The sequence below is a fragment of the Marmota monax genome, unplaced genomic scaffold (genome assembly GCF_021218885.2).
Source record: "Marmota monax isolate L192 unplaced genomic scaffold, Marmota_monax_Labrador192_F-V1.1 WCK01_AAM20220418_F8-fsc00343, whole genome shotgun sequence".
Classification (NCBI taxonomy): Eukaryota; Metazoa; Chordata; class Mammalia; order Rodentia; family Sciuridae; genus Marmota; species Marmota monax.
The window spans coordinates 924,401-945,230 of NW_026694892.1; the positions used below are offsets into that span (position 1 = coordinate 924,401).

The 20,830-nt window shown below is 37.8% G+C and overlaps 1 protein-coding gene across 1 annotated transcript in view; it reads right to left on the bottom strand.

Moving 5' to 3' along the window:
- Window positions 1–20,830, bottom strand: part of LOC124080802 (ATP-binding cassette sub-family A member 13-like) — a gene marked incomplete at its 5' end in the record, with an annotated part of 211,536 nt that overhangs the window by 104,148 nt on the left and 86,558 nt on the right. The window contains 3 exons of the mRNA XM_058573465.1: window positions 1,163–1,416; window positions 6,286–6,442; window positions 18,242–18,357. Of these exons, the coding sequence (XP_058429448.1) occupies window positions 1,163–1,416; window positions 6,286–6,442; window positions 18,242–18,357 (527 nt within the window). The remainder of the gene's footprint in view (window positions 1–1,162; window positions 1,417–6,285; window positions 6,443–18,241; window positions 18,358–20,830) is intronic.

Genomic DNA, 20,830 nt, shown 5'->3' on the forward strand with positions numbered 1-20,830 from the left:
CCCAATCCAGAATGTCTTTTCTTTTAAAAAACAATCTTTTGATAATATAGGAGGATGAAGCAGCTGAAATTCTGCCAAAGGGGGGTGGGGTCTACATTACAGGTTTTAAAACAGACTGTACTGTTAAAGGATATCACAGCACAAACTGTATTTGTACAGCACTCTACTTCAAATTGAGTCAGTTTTTACAAATCTGCAGATTCCAGAGTGATTATGGCCAAATTCAAAAGAGCTTTGGAACTTGTAATCAAAATGGTTCTCTACGTTAGCAGCTCACATGGGATATGTGAGAAAATGCATCATGAAATGACTGAAAAGGAAAACATACATATATGAAAATCACCATAAAATATTAATAATGTTAGTTAGCCTTTATAATATTAATAGGTTCTCCAGTAACAGGATCTTAACAACTTCTCCAAAATGAATCTCTCCCTTAAGCAGAAGTCAGAGGGAAATAGCACTGGGAAAGAGCAGGTCAATGGATTCAGGTCATGCAGGAGGAGATGCATCATTGAGGACCTGCACAAGAAAGTACATTTCTTCCCTATGTATCTCAAATGTATTATCTGACAATAATCTTGACTTCTTTGCAAAGTGGGTGTATGCGTATGTGTGTTTGTCTCTGTGCATGTATATAGACTAAAATACATGTCTATACATCTATCTAAACTGTGCATGGCACTGACTTGTATTCTAACTTAACAAAGATGAGAACACAGCAATAGAAGGAACTAGATTGGGTGAAGGCCATGCAGTTATCTCTGCTGAATTTTCATACTTTCCTGCTTCCAAGAGTTAATGGCATTTAGTCATAAAATAAATTACTTTACGGTATCAACCAAATTCACCTGAGGAACTACAAAGTAACAAGGAAATTGAGCAATTTCAAAGTGGAAAATACACGGAGACAACTAAATAATTGGAACGATTATCTCACCAGTTGGCACTTTATCTTTTGAAATTCCCTTTTCCTGGTGTTGGTGACTCAACATGAATCAAAATAAAAAAAGAAACATAATATCTTAACTTATTATAACCATGCATAATACTGATCAGACACTTTTCTTATCTTGCAACCTCCAGGCTGGACTTTTTTTTCTCCCTTTCTTTATTCAAAAGTCACTGCCATGAGAGGCAAAGCCCTTCAGAACACACACACCTTGACCACTGCAGAAGGTCCCAGTGCAGTAGGATCCTCAAGAGGAGAAGAATTGTGCCCTGAGAGGCCAATACCACAAAGATCCAGCCCAGGAAGTCCATCTCAAAGGGACTCACATAGGAATCAATGCCGAAGTTGTGGGTCAGGTCATATTTGATCTGGTTATAACAGAGTTCTATCAGTCCTTGACCCAAGCAGAATTGAGGGAAAATAGTGAAGACCCACTTGAGGACATCATAGATATTCTGTAAATTCTGCACAGAGAAGAAACAAACAATAAAATTAAAAGCTATTTCTCTTTGATAATGTATCCATAACTTATTTTCCTCCTTTGTTGGAGCTGTGTCCCAGGTTTCCCTATCCCAACTACTCAGGAGCATCCTCACACAGCTGTCAAACTAAAGAAGTTTACTATTCAGATTTTGGATACAATGGTATTTGCCTTGCTTGGCTTTACCTGCTTGCAACCCATGACACCTTTATTTCTTTTCTCTCCTTTAGAATAGGAATGCCTATCATATGGCTGTCTCACCATTATATTTTGGAAGCACATAACTTATTTGGTTTCAAGGGCTCAGGGTTCGAAACAAAATTGCCTCAGGATGAAATATAACTTTCAGTTTCACCCATACCTGATTCAGGTGGTATTTATAAATGATACTTTGGACCTTAGATTTTAGAGTGGATGCTGCAATAAGTTAAGACTTTAGGGTTGGTGAGATGGAATGAGTATATTTTGCATGGGACAAAGATTTGAACTTTGGGGGCCCAAGAGCAGAATGTTATGGACTGAATATTTGTGCTACTCTCAAATTCATACTTTGAACATTGTCAACACTGTCAATGTGACACTGTTAGACATGGGGCCTTTGAGAGGTAGTTAGGTATAGATGAAGTCATGAGGGTGGAGCTTTCAAAATGGAATTAATATACTATGAGAACATCAAGGGACAACAATGCTCGCTCTCTCTCTCTCTCTCTCCACCCTTTCAGGACACAATGAGAATGTAGCCATCTAAAAGTCACAGGGTTCAATGAAGAACCAAGTCTAAAGTCCCCTTGATCTTGGACTTCTCAGTATCTAGAGCTATTGGAAATATGTTCTACTGTTTAAGCTATGGTTTTTGTTACAGCAGTAGGAGCAAACTAAGACACATGGGTAATATTAGTAGTCCAAAGATGACATGAAAGTTTCAGTGAGTTGGAAATATTAGGAACTTGTGACTGTGAACACTTAAATAATATGCCAAATGTCTAGTCAATTCTTAACACACAATAAACATTAAATATATGCATCATCATTATTAAACACAAAATTGAGTGGTGCCACAAAAACATGTATAAGAGGTCAAAAAGATCCCAGAGAAAATAAATCAAATAAGATAGACTGTATATCTGAACACAATTTTAAAACAGAATATATCTAAAAATTTTAAATCTCTCATACATTCTGTTCTTCTCGTTACTATCTGGTAAATGCTAATTTTACTTTTAAATGAGATTAAACTTATTATACTGTTAAATCAATTGTCCACTAAATGCTTTTGGCAAATTGTTATATGCTTTCAGCTTCATTGGACTTTATCATATTTCATTCTCTCAATAAATATACAAGATTTCTTCAGTTACCACTGAAGAAACAGTCTCAAATGGTGATTAAAATATGCAAGCCACACTCATTAGGGCCAGGAATTGATCCTGACCTTTCTAATCCAAAGAACAAGGTCTTTCCACTAAGGAGCATAGCCTTTGGAGAAAATTCACCAAAATGCTGGTCTGTTCAGTTGACATTTAGACTCAGTAAAGATATCTGAAAGTATTTAACCCAGAAAGAACACATTAACTGGAACTACCAAACCCTGCAAATACAATGAAGAATTAGACTTATATTTTACAGTCTTTCACTACTCTATCTAAAAATGAACAAGTTTATTTTATAAGTCAGGGAAAATCATCACAATATGTTCATATGATATAATATATATATATATATATATATATATATATATATATATATATTATAATATATATTTAAAAATAAACTTACATAATTGTCAATGCATATTTCTCACTAGATAATATACAGTTTTTCCCTTACAATGCAAACTAAACACTTAATTAAGCTAAGTATAGCCTTAAATAATGTGTTTTTGAGCTACAGCAAATTTAATAACAACTTTTTAAGGCATTTACTATCATAATATGATTTATTGTCTTTTGCATGTAGACATGAAGAAAGTACAAAAGCTTCATTTAATTCTTTCTTAGTTTTTTCTTGACTGCTACTAGTTATAAATTTTGATCAGTCCTAAAGGAGCTTATTAATTCCACTTTTCATAAAACTATATCCCTGGATCAATTAATGTACCTCATGAAAAGATTTTATATTATTAGTGTTAGTATAGGAACAGCAGAAGAGTGTAGGTTTTAACGCAGGAATTGGTAGGTAATTAAGGAAATGATATACTAATGGTGATGACTTTATATCTCATTTTAAGGAATTCACAATCATCTCCATACAAGTATGAACAAAGAAGTATGAACACTGAGTTAATAGAGAGTCCACGCATTTGAGGGGTTGTAGCTGCATTCATGGACAAAGGATCCACACACAGTGTTCCATTTAGGATATGTAGAGACTGATCACATGACCAGTCTACCCAGAAACAAGCACCATTATTTTTAGTTCCACCAACATCCTTCTGGCCCCAACAGGAATCCTTACCAGTAGGAGAGAGAGAGATCCTAAACTTCCTTGCACTAGAAACTAAAAGCATAATTTTATCAACTACGATTTGATAACAATGAAAAAATATCACATCAACACTATAGTTTATATGCATGATGGTTAATATGATATTATGGTTTTGATATGAGGTGTCCCTCAAAAGCTCCTGTGTTAATACAGCAATGTTGGAAGGTGAAATGCCTGGGTTCTGAGAGCTACACCTAACCAATCCATTCTAGTTTGGATGGGCTAAGTGGATGTTAACTGTAGGGCATGGCTGGAGGAGGTGGGAACTGGTACCACCTTAGTACCCACTGAGGATGGATTCTGCCATGAAAGGGTTCATCTTCCCTAATGGCCTTTCCCCTTTCTATCTCCGCTTCCTGGACGCCAAGAACAGATATTGCCCTTCCACCAAGCCAATCTGCCATAATATTCTGCTTTACCTTGGCCCCAGAGCAATGGAGTCACCTGCCCAAGGTCTGAAAACCATGACCTCAAAATAAACTTTTCCTCCTCTCAGTTCTTCTTGTCAGGTATTTTGGTCAAAGCAACAAAAAGCTGACTAATACATACAGGTTATATTAGATCTTATGACTGACCTGAGAAGTCAGTTGCTTTTTTTTTTTTTTTTTTTTGGTTTCTTTCATTAAATCTGTAAGATCATATTGTTCCATGACTTACAAATGAATACTTTTCTTAGAAATCAATACTTGAATAATTGTGAGTTTTTAAGACAGAGAATATCAAAATAAAGAGCAAAGGAAAAGAAAGACATAAGAAAATGTAATAAAATTGTTCTTGTTACTTATTACCAATTGATTTAGACAAATTTTATTTTTGCAAAAATAGTATCTATTAGCTAGCATTTTCTTTAGGGAGGCAATGATGTTTATAATTGGAAGTAACAATGTGTTTCTACCTGCCATGCTTTTAGACTTTAATGGATGAAAATGTTCCTGGCTAGTTTCCTCTATTATCTTGTCCCCTAGAATTGACCTGAATTCTGAGTTTCTCACCTTTGGGATTGTTTATTTTGGGTCGGATTTATTTTTTACCACAATTCCTATGTATTCCTGATGGCACATGTCATATTACAAACTGATAGAGGGGGAGGAAAATTGTATTCTGCTTCTGCTGATTTCAATATTCTTCTCAAGCTAATGCCAATTAATTGTTCTGAAAGCTTTCTATTTAAAGGCTAGACATATTAACACAGATTACTGTCAAACCAGATCTGTAAAAAAATCACTGAAATAGATCATTCCCCTCATTGAATGTGTAATGGATATTTACATACTTCACTGCTTCTGCACAAACATGAGGCACAATAATAAAAAATAATATTGGCCATCATTCAAGAGTCTGCTAAGTCTGATCCAGTCATGAGGAGTAAAGCCGCCTGATCAGGTAGGCATCAGTTCTTGTGTCATTGGGAATGATACCAACAGCACATCCTTCAACGGGGAGCTCTGTACCTTTCTCAGGTGATTTCCTCAAACTAAGCATTAGTCAAACCCTGGGAACAAATGAGAAATCAAAGCTCATGTGAACAGCAGGAAGCCAGAAGGGAACAGTGTGATCAGAGGTGAGAAAAGAGTGCAGAAACAAAAAGGATTAAAATATAGGGTCAAAATAGAGCACAAAGTCCGAAGTCTACACCCATTGGTCATACATGGGCTGTCAGATGGCTTGAAGCACAGGCCAAGAGTAAGGAGAGACAGGAGAGAAGGGGAATGGCAAGGAACAATTGGAGTGTGTCTACAGAAAGCATTCAGCTTGACCTAGACACCAATTTGGATGTTTGAAAAGTACCCTAAAAGGTCCTTGCTAATGGGAATGGCCTAATGAAGAGAAGCATTTTTCTATTTCTTAGTAGAATTTACTGTTTTTTATTCATTTAGTAAAAACTAAATCAGTACTAGGGGATATAGGAGAGAAGGCAGAATCCATACAGATGTGTTATGATCTGAAAGTAGGGTCAGTTGCTGTGGCCCATCCTACACTGTAATGTCCAACCACTGCCATGGTGACATTGTGACAAGGCACTTATCAGTGCATTCACTCATCCATCATTAATCAGTAATTCACCATTGAACGATCTCTAAGAAAGACACCAGGTATGCAGCAGTGACCGTATTCATAGATCTGCCTTGGCTTTTGGAACAGTTGCAACTGTGCATCCTTTGTTCAATTATCACCAACCCAGCACATGGCTCTTATAATGCTACAGATGGGTTTTTAAATTAGAATGCATTTCTTTTTCTGGAATTTGAAGGCAGTGGATACTAGCACATTTCCATTGAATTGCAGTAGGAAAAACAACAAAAGACACATGCATCCCTGTTCTCCTTTCACTCATGCCTTCAGAAATGACACATTGCCACTGACTGACCTGGGCTTTGGAGATGATGGCCAGGATCCGGGGCATGGTGGTCATTAGCATGGTACACAGACCAAAGATAAAGTTCAATGAGATGTAGGAGATGAAAGCCACATCTGAACTGGAGAAGATTCTGGACATCAGATACATCCATGGAAGTGTTGCATATCTGAAAAACAGAGTGGAAATTTATATTTATTTTCCTACATTTATTTTTATAATGACTGAATTATGGATGCAATTTTACTGGCCTGGTAAAGTTTTTCTGTACATAGTTAACAAAAATAAACTTCATGTAATATATCTCATGGTCTCCAATAGACAAAGCGCTCTTCCTGAGGCTTCTAATGACCCTGAACGTAATGGAAAGAGCACTGTGTACGTTGGTTAGGAGCCTGACCTTCCAGCTTTGGGACCTGGGGCAAATCAGCTGACATCCCCCACCACCTCTTCCTGCAATGGGACACTTCTCTGTTCTGTGTCTCATCGTTAAGAAATAATGCTTGGGGCTGGGGTTGTGACTCAGTGGTGGAGTGCTTTCCTAGCATGTGTGAGGCAATGGGTTTAATCCTTAGCACCACATAAAAATAAATAAGTAAAATAAAGATATTGTGTCCATCTATAACTAAAAAATTATTTTAAAAAAAGAAATAATGCTTATTTGTTATAGTGAGAATTGAAAAATAATGAGAATATGAAAAGCCACCAGTGCTCTACATAAAAATAAGGCATAAAGATAAAATCTGAAAGTTTCATGTACAGAATGCATATTCATAGTAGGCACTATGCTGTCACTTCCACAGTGTCCTCTACTCCTCCACACATACCCCAACAATGTGAAAGGTGGAAGTCTGATCCTCCTCTTCCAGGTAGAGCAACAAAGAGTTGACACCTTTATCAAACTTTCAGAGCTGACCATACATGAGTCTGGCACAGGATTAATTTCTGAACATGCCAAAACTGAGTAAGAAGGAGTATTGCTAAATACTGAGCCCTGGAAGCAGTTCCTGTGAGTTTCTGATGAGATCTACATCTAAAAATCCACCCTGTCCCTAAAATGAAACCTCTCATTTTCTTCATTTTATCTCCCACAGTCTTAAAACTGAGTTTCATTCATGGCCAACTTTCTTCTACTTCCTTCTGTTGCAGCAAAATGGTGTCATTGTATTGCACACCATACTAAAGGAAACTGGCACTTCGAATGATAGCTCCAAATATCAGCAGAGAAGCTACTTATTTTAAATCATAGCCTTTCCCATAAGCTTCATACATCCAGAGTCCTTGTGTGTTCTCTGTACACTGAAGGTAAACACATCACTGTTTTCTTATAGTGACTGTTAAACCTGAAATACTTCAGTACCTTTAAATGACTAAGCTTTTCTTTTTTTTTTTTTTTTAAAGAAGTCAAAGATTTTATTCAGTTAATTTACAAGGACAGAAATACACATGAGCTGGGGTTGTGGCTCAGTGGTAGAGCACTTGCCAAGCATGTGTGAAGCACTGGGTTTGATTCTCAGCATTGCATATAAATAAATAAAATAAAGTCCATTAACAGCTAAAAATATATAAAAAAGAGAAATACACAAACACACAAAGACACACATATGCCTGTGCACATACTCAGAATATTGACAACTAGGAACCAATATTTGTTGACTGGATAAATCTGCAAAAAATGAAATATGGATAGTATTCTTTTCCCACAGTTTTTATTGGCTTACTATAACTATACAAAATAGTGGGATTCATTGTTACATATTCATACATGCAAACAATATAACAATATAATTTGGTAAATATACTTCTTAAGTATTTTCCTTTCCCCTCCTCTCTTCCTTCTCCCTAGTCCTCTTCTTCTACTCTACCTGTCTCCCTTAGATTTTCATGACTCTTCCCCAACCTTTCTTTTCCTCTTTCCTCTCCAGTTTTAATAGATGAGAGAAAACATATGATTTCTGATTTTATGAGTCTGGTTTATTTAACTTAACAGAATGCTCTCAAGTTTCATCCATTTTCCTGCAAATGCTATAATTTCATTCTTCTTTATGGATGAATAAAATTCCATTGTGTATACATACCACATTTTCTTTTTTTTTTTGTTTTGAAGAGCATTTTTTATTGCTTTGTTTTAACCTTCACACTTTGGAATGCTTTATTGTTGACAAATATTAATTTTCCTCCTCAGTATAGGTCAACATAGTAATGTGGTTCATTTAAAGTTAGTTTGAGATCGTTTTTAGATCAAATAAGTTTTTTTTTTTTAATTTTTTATTGTGGGTTGTTCAAAACATTACAAATTTCTTGACATATCATATTCCACACTTTGATTCAAGTGGGTTATGAACTCCCACCTTCACCCCATACACAGATTGCAGAATCACATCAGTTACACATCCATTGATTTACAAATTTCCATACTAGTGTCTGTTGTGCTCCGCTGCCTTTCCCATCATCCACCCTCCCCCCTCCCCACCTCTCCCCTCCCCTCCCCTCCTCTCTCTCTACCCCCTCCACTGTATAACCCTGAGGGTCTCCTTCCATTACCATGCATTTTCCCTTCTCTCTCCCTTTCCCTCCCACCTCTCATCCCTGTTTAATGTTAATCTTCTTCTCATGCTCTTCGTCCCTACTCTGTTCTTAGTTACTCTCCTTATATCAAAGAAGACATTTGGCATTTGTTTTTTAGGGATTGGCTAGCTTCACTTAGCATAATCTGCTCTAATGCCATCCATTTCCCTGTAAATTCTATGATGTTGTCATTTTTTAATGCAGAGTAATACTCCATTGTGTATAAATGCCACATTTTTTTTATCCATTCATCTATTGAAGATGGCATCTAGGTTGGTTCCACAGTCTTGCTATTGTGAACTGTGCTGCTATGAACATCGATGTAGCAGTGTCCCTGTAGCATGCTCTTTTTAGGTCTTTAGGGAATAGACCGAGAAGGGGAATAGCTGGGTCAAATGGTGGCTCCATTCCCAGCTTTCCAAGAAATCTCCATACTGCTTTCCAAATTGGCTGCACCAATCTGCAGTCCCACCAGCAATGTACAAGTGTACCCTTTTCCCCACATCCTCGCCAGCACTTGTTGTTGTTTGACTTCATAATGGCTGCCATTCTTATTGGAGTGAGATGGTATCCTAGCGTGGTTTTAATTTGCATTTCTCTGATTGCTAGTGATGGTGAGCATTTTTTCGCATATGTATACCCTTCTCTGAGAAGTGTCTGTTCAGGTCCTTGGCCCATTTGTTGATGAGGTTGTTTGTTCTCTTATTGTCTAATTTTTTGAGTTTTTTGTATACTCTGGATATTAGGGCTCTATCTGAAGTGTGAGGAGTAAAGATTTGTTCCCAGGGTGTAGGCTCCCTATTTACCTCTCTTATTGTTTCTTTTGCTGAGAAAAAACTTTTTAGTTTGAGTAAGTCCCATTTGTTGATTCTAGTTATTAACTTTTGTGCTATGGGTGTCCTATTGAGGAATTTGGAGCCCGACCCCACCGACTGTAGATCGTAGCCAACTTTTTCTTCTATCAGACGGCGTGTCTCTGATTTGATATCAAGCTCCTTGATCCATTTTGAATTCACTTTTGTGCATGGCGAGAGAAAGGGATTCAGTTTCATTTTGTTGCATATGGATTTCCAGTTTTCCCAGCACCATTTGTTGAAGATGCTATCCTTCCTCCATTGCATGCTTTTAGCCCCTTTATCAAATATAAGATAGTTGTAGTTTTGTGGATTGGTTTCTGTGTCCTCTATTCTGTACCATTGGTCCACCCGCCTGTTTTGGTACCAGTACCATGCTGTTTTTGTTACTGTTGCTCTGTAGTATAGTTTGAAGTCTGGTATCGCTATACCGCCTCATTCACACTTCTTGCTTAGCATTGCTTTTGCTATTCTGGGTCTTTTATTTTTCCATATGAATTTCATGATTGCTTTCTCTATTTCTACAAGAAATGCCATTGGGATTTTGATTGGCATTGCATTAAACCTATAGAGAACTTTGGTAATATCGCCATTTTGATGATGTTAGTTCTGCCTATCCATGAACAGGGTATATTTTTCCATCTTCTAAGATCTTCTTCTATTTCTCTCTTTAGGGTTCTGTAGTTTTCATTGTATAAGTCTTTCACCTCTTTTGTTAGGTTGATTCCCAAGTATTTAATTTTTTTTGAAGATATTGTGAATGGAGTGGTTGTCCTCATTTCCATTTCAGAGGATTTGTCGCTGATATACAGGAATGCCTTTGATTTATGCGTGTTGATTTTATATCCTGCCACTTTGCTGAATTCATTTATTAGCTCTAATAGTTTCTTTGTAGAGCCTTTTGGGTCTGCTAGGTATAGAATCATATCATCTGCAAATAGTGATAATTTAAGTTCTTCTTTTCCTATTTTTATGCCTTTAATTTCTTTCGTCTGTCTAATTGCTCTGGCCAGTGTTTCGAGAACTATGTTGAACAGAAGTGGAGAGAGAGGGCATCCCTGTCTTGTTCCAGATTTTAGAGGGAATGCCTTCAGTTTTTCTCCATTCAGAATGATGCTAGCCTGAGGCTTAGCATAGATTGCTTTTACAATATTGAGGTATGTTCCTGTTATCCCTAGTTTTTCTAGAGTTTTGAACATAAAGGGATGCTGTACTTTGTCGAATGCTTTTTCCGCATCTATCGAGATGATCATATGGTTCTTATTTTTAAGTCTATTGATGTGGTGAATAACATTTATTGATTTCTGTATATTGAACCAGCCTTGCATCCCAGGGATGAATCCTACTTGATCATGGTGTACAATTTTTTTGATATGTTTTTGTATCCGATTCGCCAGAATTTTATTGAGGATTTTTGCATCTAGGTTCATTAGAGATATTGGTCTGTAGTTTTCTTTCTTTGAAATGTCTTTGTCTGGTTTAGGTATCAGGGTGATGTTGGCCTCATAGAATGAATTTGGAAGTTCTCCCTCCTTTTCTATTTCCTGAAGTAGCTTGAAAAGTATTGGTATTAGTTCTTCTTTAAAGGTTTTGTAAAATTCTGCTGTATACCCATCCGGACCTGGGCTTTTCTTAGTTGGTAGTCTTTTTATGGTTTCTTCTATTTCCTCAATTGATATTGGTCTGTTTAGGTTTTCTATATCCTCCTGACTCAATCTGGGCAGATCATATGACTTAAGAAATTTATCTATGCCTTCACTATCTTCTAATTTATTGGAGTATAAGGATTCAAAATAGTTTTTGATTATCTTCTGTATTTCTGAAGTGTCTGTTGTAATATTGCCTTTTTCATCCCGTATGCTAGTAATTTGAGTTCTCTCTCTTCTTCTCTTCGCTAGCATCGCTAAGGCTCTGTCGATTTTGTTTATTTTTTCAAAGAACCAACTTTCAGTTTTGTCAATTTTTTCAATTGTTTCTTTTGTTTCGATTTCATTAATTTCAGCTCTGATTTTCATTATTTCTTGCCTTCTACTTCTTTTGCTGTTGTTTTGCTCGTCTTTTTCTAGGATTTTGAGATGAAGTATGAGATCATTTATTTGTTGGTTTTTTCTTTTTTTAAGGAATGAACTCCAAGCAATGAATTTTCCTCTTAGAACTGCTTTCAATGTGTCCCATAGATTCCGATATGTTGTGTCTGTGTTTTCATTTATCTCTAAGAATTTTTTAATTTCCTTCTTGATGTCTTCTATAACCCATTGATCATTCAGTAACCTATTGTTCATTCTCCAAGTGATGTATGCTTTTTCCTTCCTTCTTTTATCGTTGATTTTCAGTTTCATTCCATTATGATCAGATAAGATGCATGGTATTATCTCTACTCTTTATATTGTCTAAGAGTTGCCCTGTGACATAATATATGATCTATTTTTGAGAAGGATCCATGTGCTGCTGAGAAAAAAGTGTAACTGCTTGATGTTGGGTGGTATACTCTATATATGTCAATTAGGTCTAGGTTATTAATAGTGTTATTGAGTTCTATAGTTTCCTTATTCAACTTTTGTTTGGAAGATCTGTCCAGTGGCGAGAGAGGTGTGTTGAAGTCTCCCATGATTATGGTGTGGTGGTCTATTAGACTCTTAAACTTGAGAAGAGTTTGTTTGACGAACATAGCTGCACCATTGTTTGGGGCATAAATATTTATGATTGTTATGTCTTGTTGGTGTATGGTTCCCTTAAGCAGTATGTAGTGTCCCTCTTTATCTCTTTTGATTAACTTTGGCTTGAAATCTATTTTATTTGATATGAGTATGGACACGCCTGCTTGTTTCCGAAGTCCATATGAGTGATATGATTTTTCCCAACCTTTCACCTTCAGCCTATGTATGTCTTTTCCTATCAAATGCGTCTCCTGTAGGCAGCATATTGTTGGGTCTTGTTTTGTGATCCATTCTACTAGCCTGTGTCTCTTAATTGGTGAGTTTAAGCCATTAACATTTAGGGTTATTATTGAGATATGGGTTGTTCTTCCAGCCATATTTGTTTATTTCTGTTACTAAACATTGTTTGTTTTCCTCTTTGATTATTTCCGCCCCCCCTTTACTGTCCTACCTCCCACTGTTGGTTTTCATTGTTATTTTCCATTTCCTCTTCCTGTAATGCTTTGGCGAGGATGTTTTGAAGAGATGGTTTTCTAGCTGTGAATTCTTTAAACTTTTGTTTATCGTGGAAGGTTTTAATTTCATCCTCCATCCTGAAGCTTAATTGCGCTGGATACACAATTCTTGGTTGGAACCCATTTTCTTTCAGTGTTTGAAATATGTTATTCCAGGATCTTCTAGCTTTCAGAGTCTGTGTTGAAAGATCAGCTGTTATCCTGATTGGCTTACCCCTAAATGTAATCTGCTTCCTTTCTCTTGTAGCTTTTAAAATTCTCTCCTTATTCTGTATGTTGGGCATCTTCATTATAATGTGTCTAGGTGTGGATCTCTTATGATTTTGCACATTCGGCGTCCTGTAGGCTTCTAGGATTTGGGATTCTGTCTCATTCTTCAAGTCTGGGAAGTTTTCTTGTATTATTTCATTGAATAGACTGCTCATTCCTTTGGTTTGGAGCTCTGTACCTTCCTGTATCCCAATGACTCTTAAGTTTGGTCTCTTAATGTTATCCCATATTTCTTGGATGTTCTGCTCATGGCTTCTTAACAGTCTTGCTGAGCTGTCTATGTTCTTTTCCAGTTGAAATACTTTGTCTTCATTGTCTGATGTTCTATCTTCTAAGTGTTCTACTCTGCTGGTAGTATTCTCCATTGAGTTTTTAAGTTGGTTTATTGCTTCCTGCATTTCTAGGATTTCTGATTGCTTGTTTTTTATAACCTCTATCTCCCTGTATAGTTGATCCTTTGCTTCCTGGATTTGTTTGCGTAATTCGTTGTCGAAGTGATCTTTCATTGTCTGATTTTGCTGTTTAATGTCTTCCTTGATACTCCAGATCATCTGAAGCATGTATATCCTGAATTCTTTATCTGACATTCCATCTGCTGCAGCTGTTACCTCTTCTAAAGTTGTGTTGACCTGCATTGCTTGTGGTCCTTTCTTTCCTTGTCTTTTCATACTGCTTGCGTATCTTTCCTGCAGGTGCGGGCGGCGGCTCTGCTCTCTCCTTATTCCAATTGGGGTGTCGTGGCTACCACGCCGGCAGGTCACTGGGCCTGTTCTGGGAGCTGGCAGCGGCTCTGTTCTGCCCCTACTCTAATTGGGGTGACAGTGTACCACGCCGGCAGGCCACCGGGCCTGATCCGCCGGTCGGTTGCAGGTTTGCCTACCCTGCAGGCACGGGCGGCGGCTCTACTCTGCCCCTAATCCAAATGGGGTGACGTGTCTCTCATACCGGCAGGCCACTGGGCCTGTCCCGCTGGTCGGTCGCAGATCTGCCCACCTTTCGGGCACTGGTGGAGGCTCTGCTCTGCCCCTACTCCAATTGGGGTGTCGTGACTACCCCGCCTGCAGGACGCTGGGCCTGTTCCTGGCACGGGAGGCGACTCTGCTCTGTCACTACTCCAATTAGGGTGGTGTTTGTACCATGCCGGCAGGCTCCTACTAAGCTTTTCTTAATATGTTAACTAGTGAGACTTAAATGATGTGAGATGTCAGGGCCTCAAGATGGTTACTATCTTAGTTAAACTTTCCTTTTCAAAAGAAATCTGTGATACTGGAATGTATTCCTGGGCTAAAAACTACATTCTCTTATTTTGGAAAATATTTGGAATATTACATATAAAATCATATAGTATCTCAGAAACTTTACTCTATATCAGTCTGCATCGTAATTTGGACTTGATGAAAATTATTTGAGCACATGCTGGAGATGAGAGCCATAAAACAATTGTTCTAAAATACTTGCTGTATAAAAGAATTAAGTTAAACCAAAATAATTACCAAGAGAGAAACTGTGACGTCTCATTTCTTCAAACTGTCAATATCTGTCTGAAATAAATTACTACACAGAAGAATCAACCCCTGCCCCCACTCATATACACAACTTATCTACATTTTCTCCTTTGTTGTCTCTTCTGGGGCAAAAATCAAGTGCTACCTTCAGTTATCTAACTTTGTTAAGAAGCAAATAAAATCACAGTATTGAAAGTATCTTTGCAACTGACATATAAGCAATAGCAGCATGTGAGTCAAATTTGGGGGTAGCTTTAATTGCCATAAAACTTGTTCTGGGAGTGAACAAAAAATTGTCTTAACTTAAAAGTACTGGTTCAAACTCTATATTATAGAACAACATGTAACAGATTGCTTTTCTTTTCCACATGACAGACTTCATAATAGCCGAAAATAACCATTTTGGTCCGCATATGCCTCCACTACAAAAGACCAGATCACTCTTTGTTCCTTGTAAAACATGATATCCAGCCAGCTCTCTCTATTAAAATTGGCAATGTGGGGTTTAGGGGAATTGGGGAAAGAGGCTCTGCACTGAGCATCTGATGTGGTCAGCACTGCGAAAAGCACAGCAGGATCACCACCCCCTTTGATCAGCATCCCTGCATTGGAGGATGAAATCTAAGAATGCCTTCTTCCTCCAATCTATTGGAGGGACTAATCCTCACCTGGAAGCTAGGCCCTGCTCCACTGAAGATGGCTCAGAATCTGCACTTTGTTATTGTTGCATAAGGTTTCCATACTGGGTTTTGTCATTTAAATATTTGACAAGTGGATCAAAGCATTGTCTAAGAAAAGTGAATCAGAGACAAAGACATAGTCTAAATGATGCCACCAGGGAGCTCCTATTGCTACATTAATGAGCAGCCTTTGAGAGTGGCTTTCAGACAGTGATGATTCCACCACATCACTTTTTTTTTAACTACATTTTCATTAGTTACCTTTTGAATACTTGGTTGAAATGAACATATTAGCAGCTCAAATCCCCTTATCTTTTGCATTTTTTAAGAAAAAAATTGAATTGACTTGTAGAACATAATTTATTGAGGGAGGTGAACCCTACTTTGGCTTTTTCTATTCCATGATATTTTACTAAAATATAATATATTGTTTTAAGGATTTTAGAATTTGCTGGACATTGGTGTACTGCTGAGTAGTTTCCTGGAATTTATGGCAGGGTATTGTTATCACATCCCCGCTTCGAAAACTGACCCTTTCCCTACTCTGCGTGAATTTCCCAAGACACCAGAGAGGATTCTGTGACTTCATCCTCATAATCATTCAGCACCAGACATGCCCCAAATATATTCTAGAGTTTAAATTTTTCTTATACAAGCTAGACTATTTTTTCTTTCAGAGAGTTTTAAGTGTTATTTTCCTCTTTTTAATAACCCCTTCCATCAATTTTTACTTGAAAGGAAAAGATAAACACTGTGACTAGGCATTTGTGTTTTGTTATCTCCTAGAGAGCATCTATTCATTTATCCCAGCTCTTATTTTCTTAGAGTCCAACTCATTGCATGGCCCTCCCTCAATCATGGATGTATTCTGAGGTTCCAGCTTGTTCTGCGACTCAGCCTTCCTGGAGATTGTTCTTGGGCTTCTGGTACCTACAGGTCCTGTTGGGGACAAGAGTGAGTCACCTCTGCATCCTCACCCATAGATGGCTGGGTACGCAGGAGATGCAGCTCCCCAGACTGAGGCTCTCTCTGCTCTGTCACCCATAGTAGTGGGTCACTGGTCTCAGAGTTTCACAGTGGGGTGGCTGTGCTCCAGTGAGGAAATCATGACCTTTTAAATCTGGGTTAGTCTACTACTAGATGTTAGCCCATGAACTCTTTTGGGCTCTACTTTATTGGAAATTAGTCCAGATAGCAAACACAGTCTGACTTATCTTTTATATCTTCTTATTCCTGCTAACCTAAGAATTCTGAACAGGAAGTTTGTAATAGAAATCGTTTATCAACAGATCTGTGAGTCTTTAAACCTCTTTTTAAAAAATGTTGTTCTATACATAGGGAGAATTCTTAACTTGGTGCAAATTCCTAAAGGAGCTCATAATCAAATTTATGGTTAATAAAATTTTCTTAAAATATGTTTATAAGGAGGCTGGGGATGTGGCTCAAGCGGTAACGCACTTGACTGGCATGCCCAGGGCGCTGGGTTTGATCCTCAGCACCACATACAAATAAAATAAAGATGTTGTGTCCACTGATAATAAATATTAAAAAACTCTCTCTCTCAAAAAAAATATGCTTATAAGAATTTCTAAACATTGACCTTATATTTCTTAATTTTTGAAATCTGTTTCTCTAAAATTCAAAAATCATTTATTTTTTGTTAGTAAAGTCCATTTTACTATAAGACACATGACTTATGTACTCAATGGGATCAACAAACTAAAAATAAGGCCATATACATATATAGTTCTTTATATAAGAGCTTAATTTCAAACTGAATATTATAAAAAAAAATGTCTACTATAGCATTTTTTATAGCAGAGGACATCGTATCTCCAAAAGAGTAAAATAATTCCAAGAGTAACAATAATAGCTAAAATTAATTTAATTGGACTCTGTACCACTCATTAGCCAAGCTGTTTGCAGGAACTATCCAATTTAATCTTTCCAGGAACAGAATTTGAGTTTTACAGGGAAATATTGAGGCTCAGACGGAAGAATTTATATTTCCAAGGCCACAGTATTAGAGAGTAGCAATATCAATATTCCTGTTGCACTTTCTCTTTCCCCCTACATATCCTTCCACTTATCCATCCATCAATTAATTTATTGATCCATTCATCTGATAATGATGAATACTTCTTCAAATAATTCTTCATCACCTAATTAGATGTTCTAAAAAATCCTGAATCACTGATATAAGAAGTATGTAAAACTCATTTTAGTTGTAATCTTAGGCTTAAATTAAAGCTGAATGTTTTATTTCAAAATAGCCTTGAATTACGATAAAGTAAGTACATTAATTATTTCCCTATAAGAAAGTATCTGTAAGCAAACACATACGCTGGCCACATAAGACACATATTTCTGATATCAGATAGGCATTATTTAGGGTCCACTCGTAATGATCCTGATTAATGTACATATGAGAAATTTGTACAATGATTTTCTCTTTATGCGATTTTTTCTCTGAGAAAAAAGTAATCGAAGTCAGGCAAAACATTTTCCAACTACTAACGTTATAGGAGAGGGAAATATATGCCAGACAGCGGTTCACAAGAGAATCTCCTCAAATGCAATTTCAGAGCTAACTGGATTATGTATTTGAGCCCACGATTAATGTCAAAGTGAGAATAACAGAGAATCCATTTCCCACTGCACAAGTTTGTCAAACAGCTTGAGGGCCTTTCTGAGACAGGGCCAATGCCATCTTCATTATGACCCTGTCACCCTTCCTCCCTCCACGGGAGCATTCATCATCTTGCTCAAGCTTGTTTGTTCAGTGTCCCTTGTAGAAGCAACATAATTGCTCAGGAGGAGAGAAAATCATGAAGCCAACAGCAGGTTCAAAGCCATCCTGAGGGTTTTCTCTTTCAGAAAACAAACCATAATTTTGCAGCAGTGTTTCTCATCACATACCCGAAAAGTGCCAGCAGGAGGGCTGTGGCCGCCAAGTTCTCACGGAAAGTGAAAGCTGTTAACTGGAAGGCCATAATAATGGCGACACACAGGCAGACGGAAACCAAGTAAAAGAGCTGAGAAAATAAAAAGAAAAAAGGGAGACGTGTTGCATCAGTTGGTCATGTTATATGTTTATCTCAAATGTTCCTGTTAACTTCTGCTTAAACATAGCTCCTACTTCATACATTGTAAGACTGGTAGTATAATTTGTCCTAGAGAATCAGGACAGTCACTGTTATGGGCTGAATCATGTCCCCCCAGAATTCAACTGTTGAACACCTAGGACTTCTGAATGTGACTGTATTTGGAGACAGGGCTTCACAGGTGAAGCCTGGTCCTATGTGACTGTGCCCTTATAAGAAGAGGAAATCAGCACACAGATACACAGAGGGATGAAACCACGAAGACACAAGAAGCACCATCTACAAGCCAAGGATAGAATCCTCAGAGAAACCAACCCTGCTTGTACCTCAGTTTCAGACTTGCAGCCTCCAGGACTGTGAGAAGATACGTTTCTGCTAAGTGCCCAGTCTGTGGTATTTTGGGGTATGGCAGCCCTAGCAGCCTGACAGGGTCAGTTCTACCCATCTTCTTTCAGAAAAGTCAAGGAATCCAGTTACTCTCCAAGAACAAGGCTCTGCCCACATGTAGAATGAAGGGCAGACTCCTTGTCCTGTCCTCCTACATAGCCTTCCTTTGAGGTACTTCCACAGGACAACAGCCAGGGCGCTTCTTGGGGGCTCTCAATACCCAGTACTTATTCTTTGGGGTGGCTTCTGGCTGCAGAGCTCTTCTCAGTGTCACCCATGTGACATGGCATAATTCATGCTTACTTTTCAGATCTCAGCTTAAATTTCATTTCCCTCTTTGTGCTCCCAATTTAAAGTTATCCTCCTCCCTATTGCCCCGTTTTTATTTTCTCAATAAATCTAGCTATAAGCCCCTTCTACCTGGTACATTTATTTAGTCGTTTTCTGCTGCTTCCCATTAGATTATAAGCTCTATGACAGGAGAGATATTCTCTAACTTTTTCATGACTTTAGTATAAACAATTATGTCCATTTGAGTAAATAAAATAGCATACCATAGCCTGAATGGCTGATAAATAACAGAGATGTATTGCTCATGGTTTTGCAAACTGGGAAGCTCAAATTCATGGCATCAGTAGATTTATTTTCTGGTGAGGGTCTGCCCACCTTTTTCTTCATAAATGGTACATTTTTGCTGTGTTTTCACATGGTGGAAATGGAAAGAGATCTCTCTTAGGTCCTTAAATAAAGGCACCGACCCATTCCAGAGGGTTCTACCTACATGACTAATCACCTCTCAAGCTCCCACCTCCTAATACCATTACATTGACTATTGGGTTTGAAAGTTGGATTTTGGGTGGAAATTAACATCCAGACATACTTTGACACATAGAAGGTCAAATGAATAAAATATTTTATTCATTTATTCTATTCATCTAATGAGTCATCAAATAGAATGATCAGGGAATGAATGCATAAAGGTAGAAGAAACAATAAATCAAGAAGCTAATAAATCCTCCCTATCCTGAAACTCCAAAGAGAAATATTATAGGTAAATAAGAGCTCACATTGAGTGTGAGGAATAAAGAGATTGTCAATTAAGGAGGTAGCAAAAGGAAAACCCTAGGGTTTGGAAAACTTTGGATGCTCTCTGGTGTCTCCTGGTCCTATGACTTGGTTCATCTTCCCTTTCTCTGGGGATGGCGAGTCCATTAGACACCATGAATGGGAGACGTGGAACAGAAGAGTGACTCTTGGCCACATGTGGTACTGCACCAAATTGAACAGGAGGTAAAAGCAGGCACTGAGTCTGTGCCATACCAATCAGAAATATGGTCCTGGATGAACCATTTCCTCTCTCCAGCCTTCAAGAACCCCTTGGTAAAGATGAGGGCATCCAAGGACCAGCATTATTCAGTCTTGTTTGAGATTCAAAAATTACCTTGGGGTTCTAATGAAAGGAAGACCTCAAAGACCTATCCACACCCATAGAACACAATCTTGCAGGTGGGCCCTTGGGAATCTAGAGAAGTGTCTAGATGGTTACTACCACCAAGTAGGTTTGGGGAAAACCCTGATTGAGGTGAACTCAGATGTGACCTGCATAAACTGTACTTCTAAAAAAAATCTAGGTTACATGATCAAAAAGAAACAAATCTGCTAAATTCTAAGCCAGCTCAAAGGAATAAATACTACATAAGAGCAACATGTTAATGCATCAGATTCTGCACAAAATAACACAGCTGTTATAGAACCTAGTTAATGGCAAGTACTCAGCAAATGTTAAGCCTGCCCTTACTCCCACAGACATAAAATTTCTCAAATCATAGGATGAGTCATTTATGAAGGCACGAGGACAAAAATATCACATTCCTACAAAAAGGGCAATGCCACTCTGTAACAATGAAAGTGACTACTGACCATCAAAGAGCACTTCTCTCATAGAAGATGCACTTTCTAAAGCAAGATAAATGTCCTCAACTCTAGGGAACAGCTCAACAATGCATCTGTTACTGTC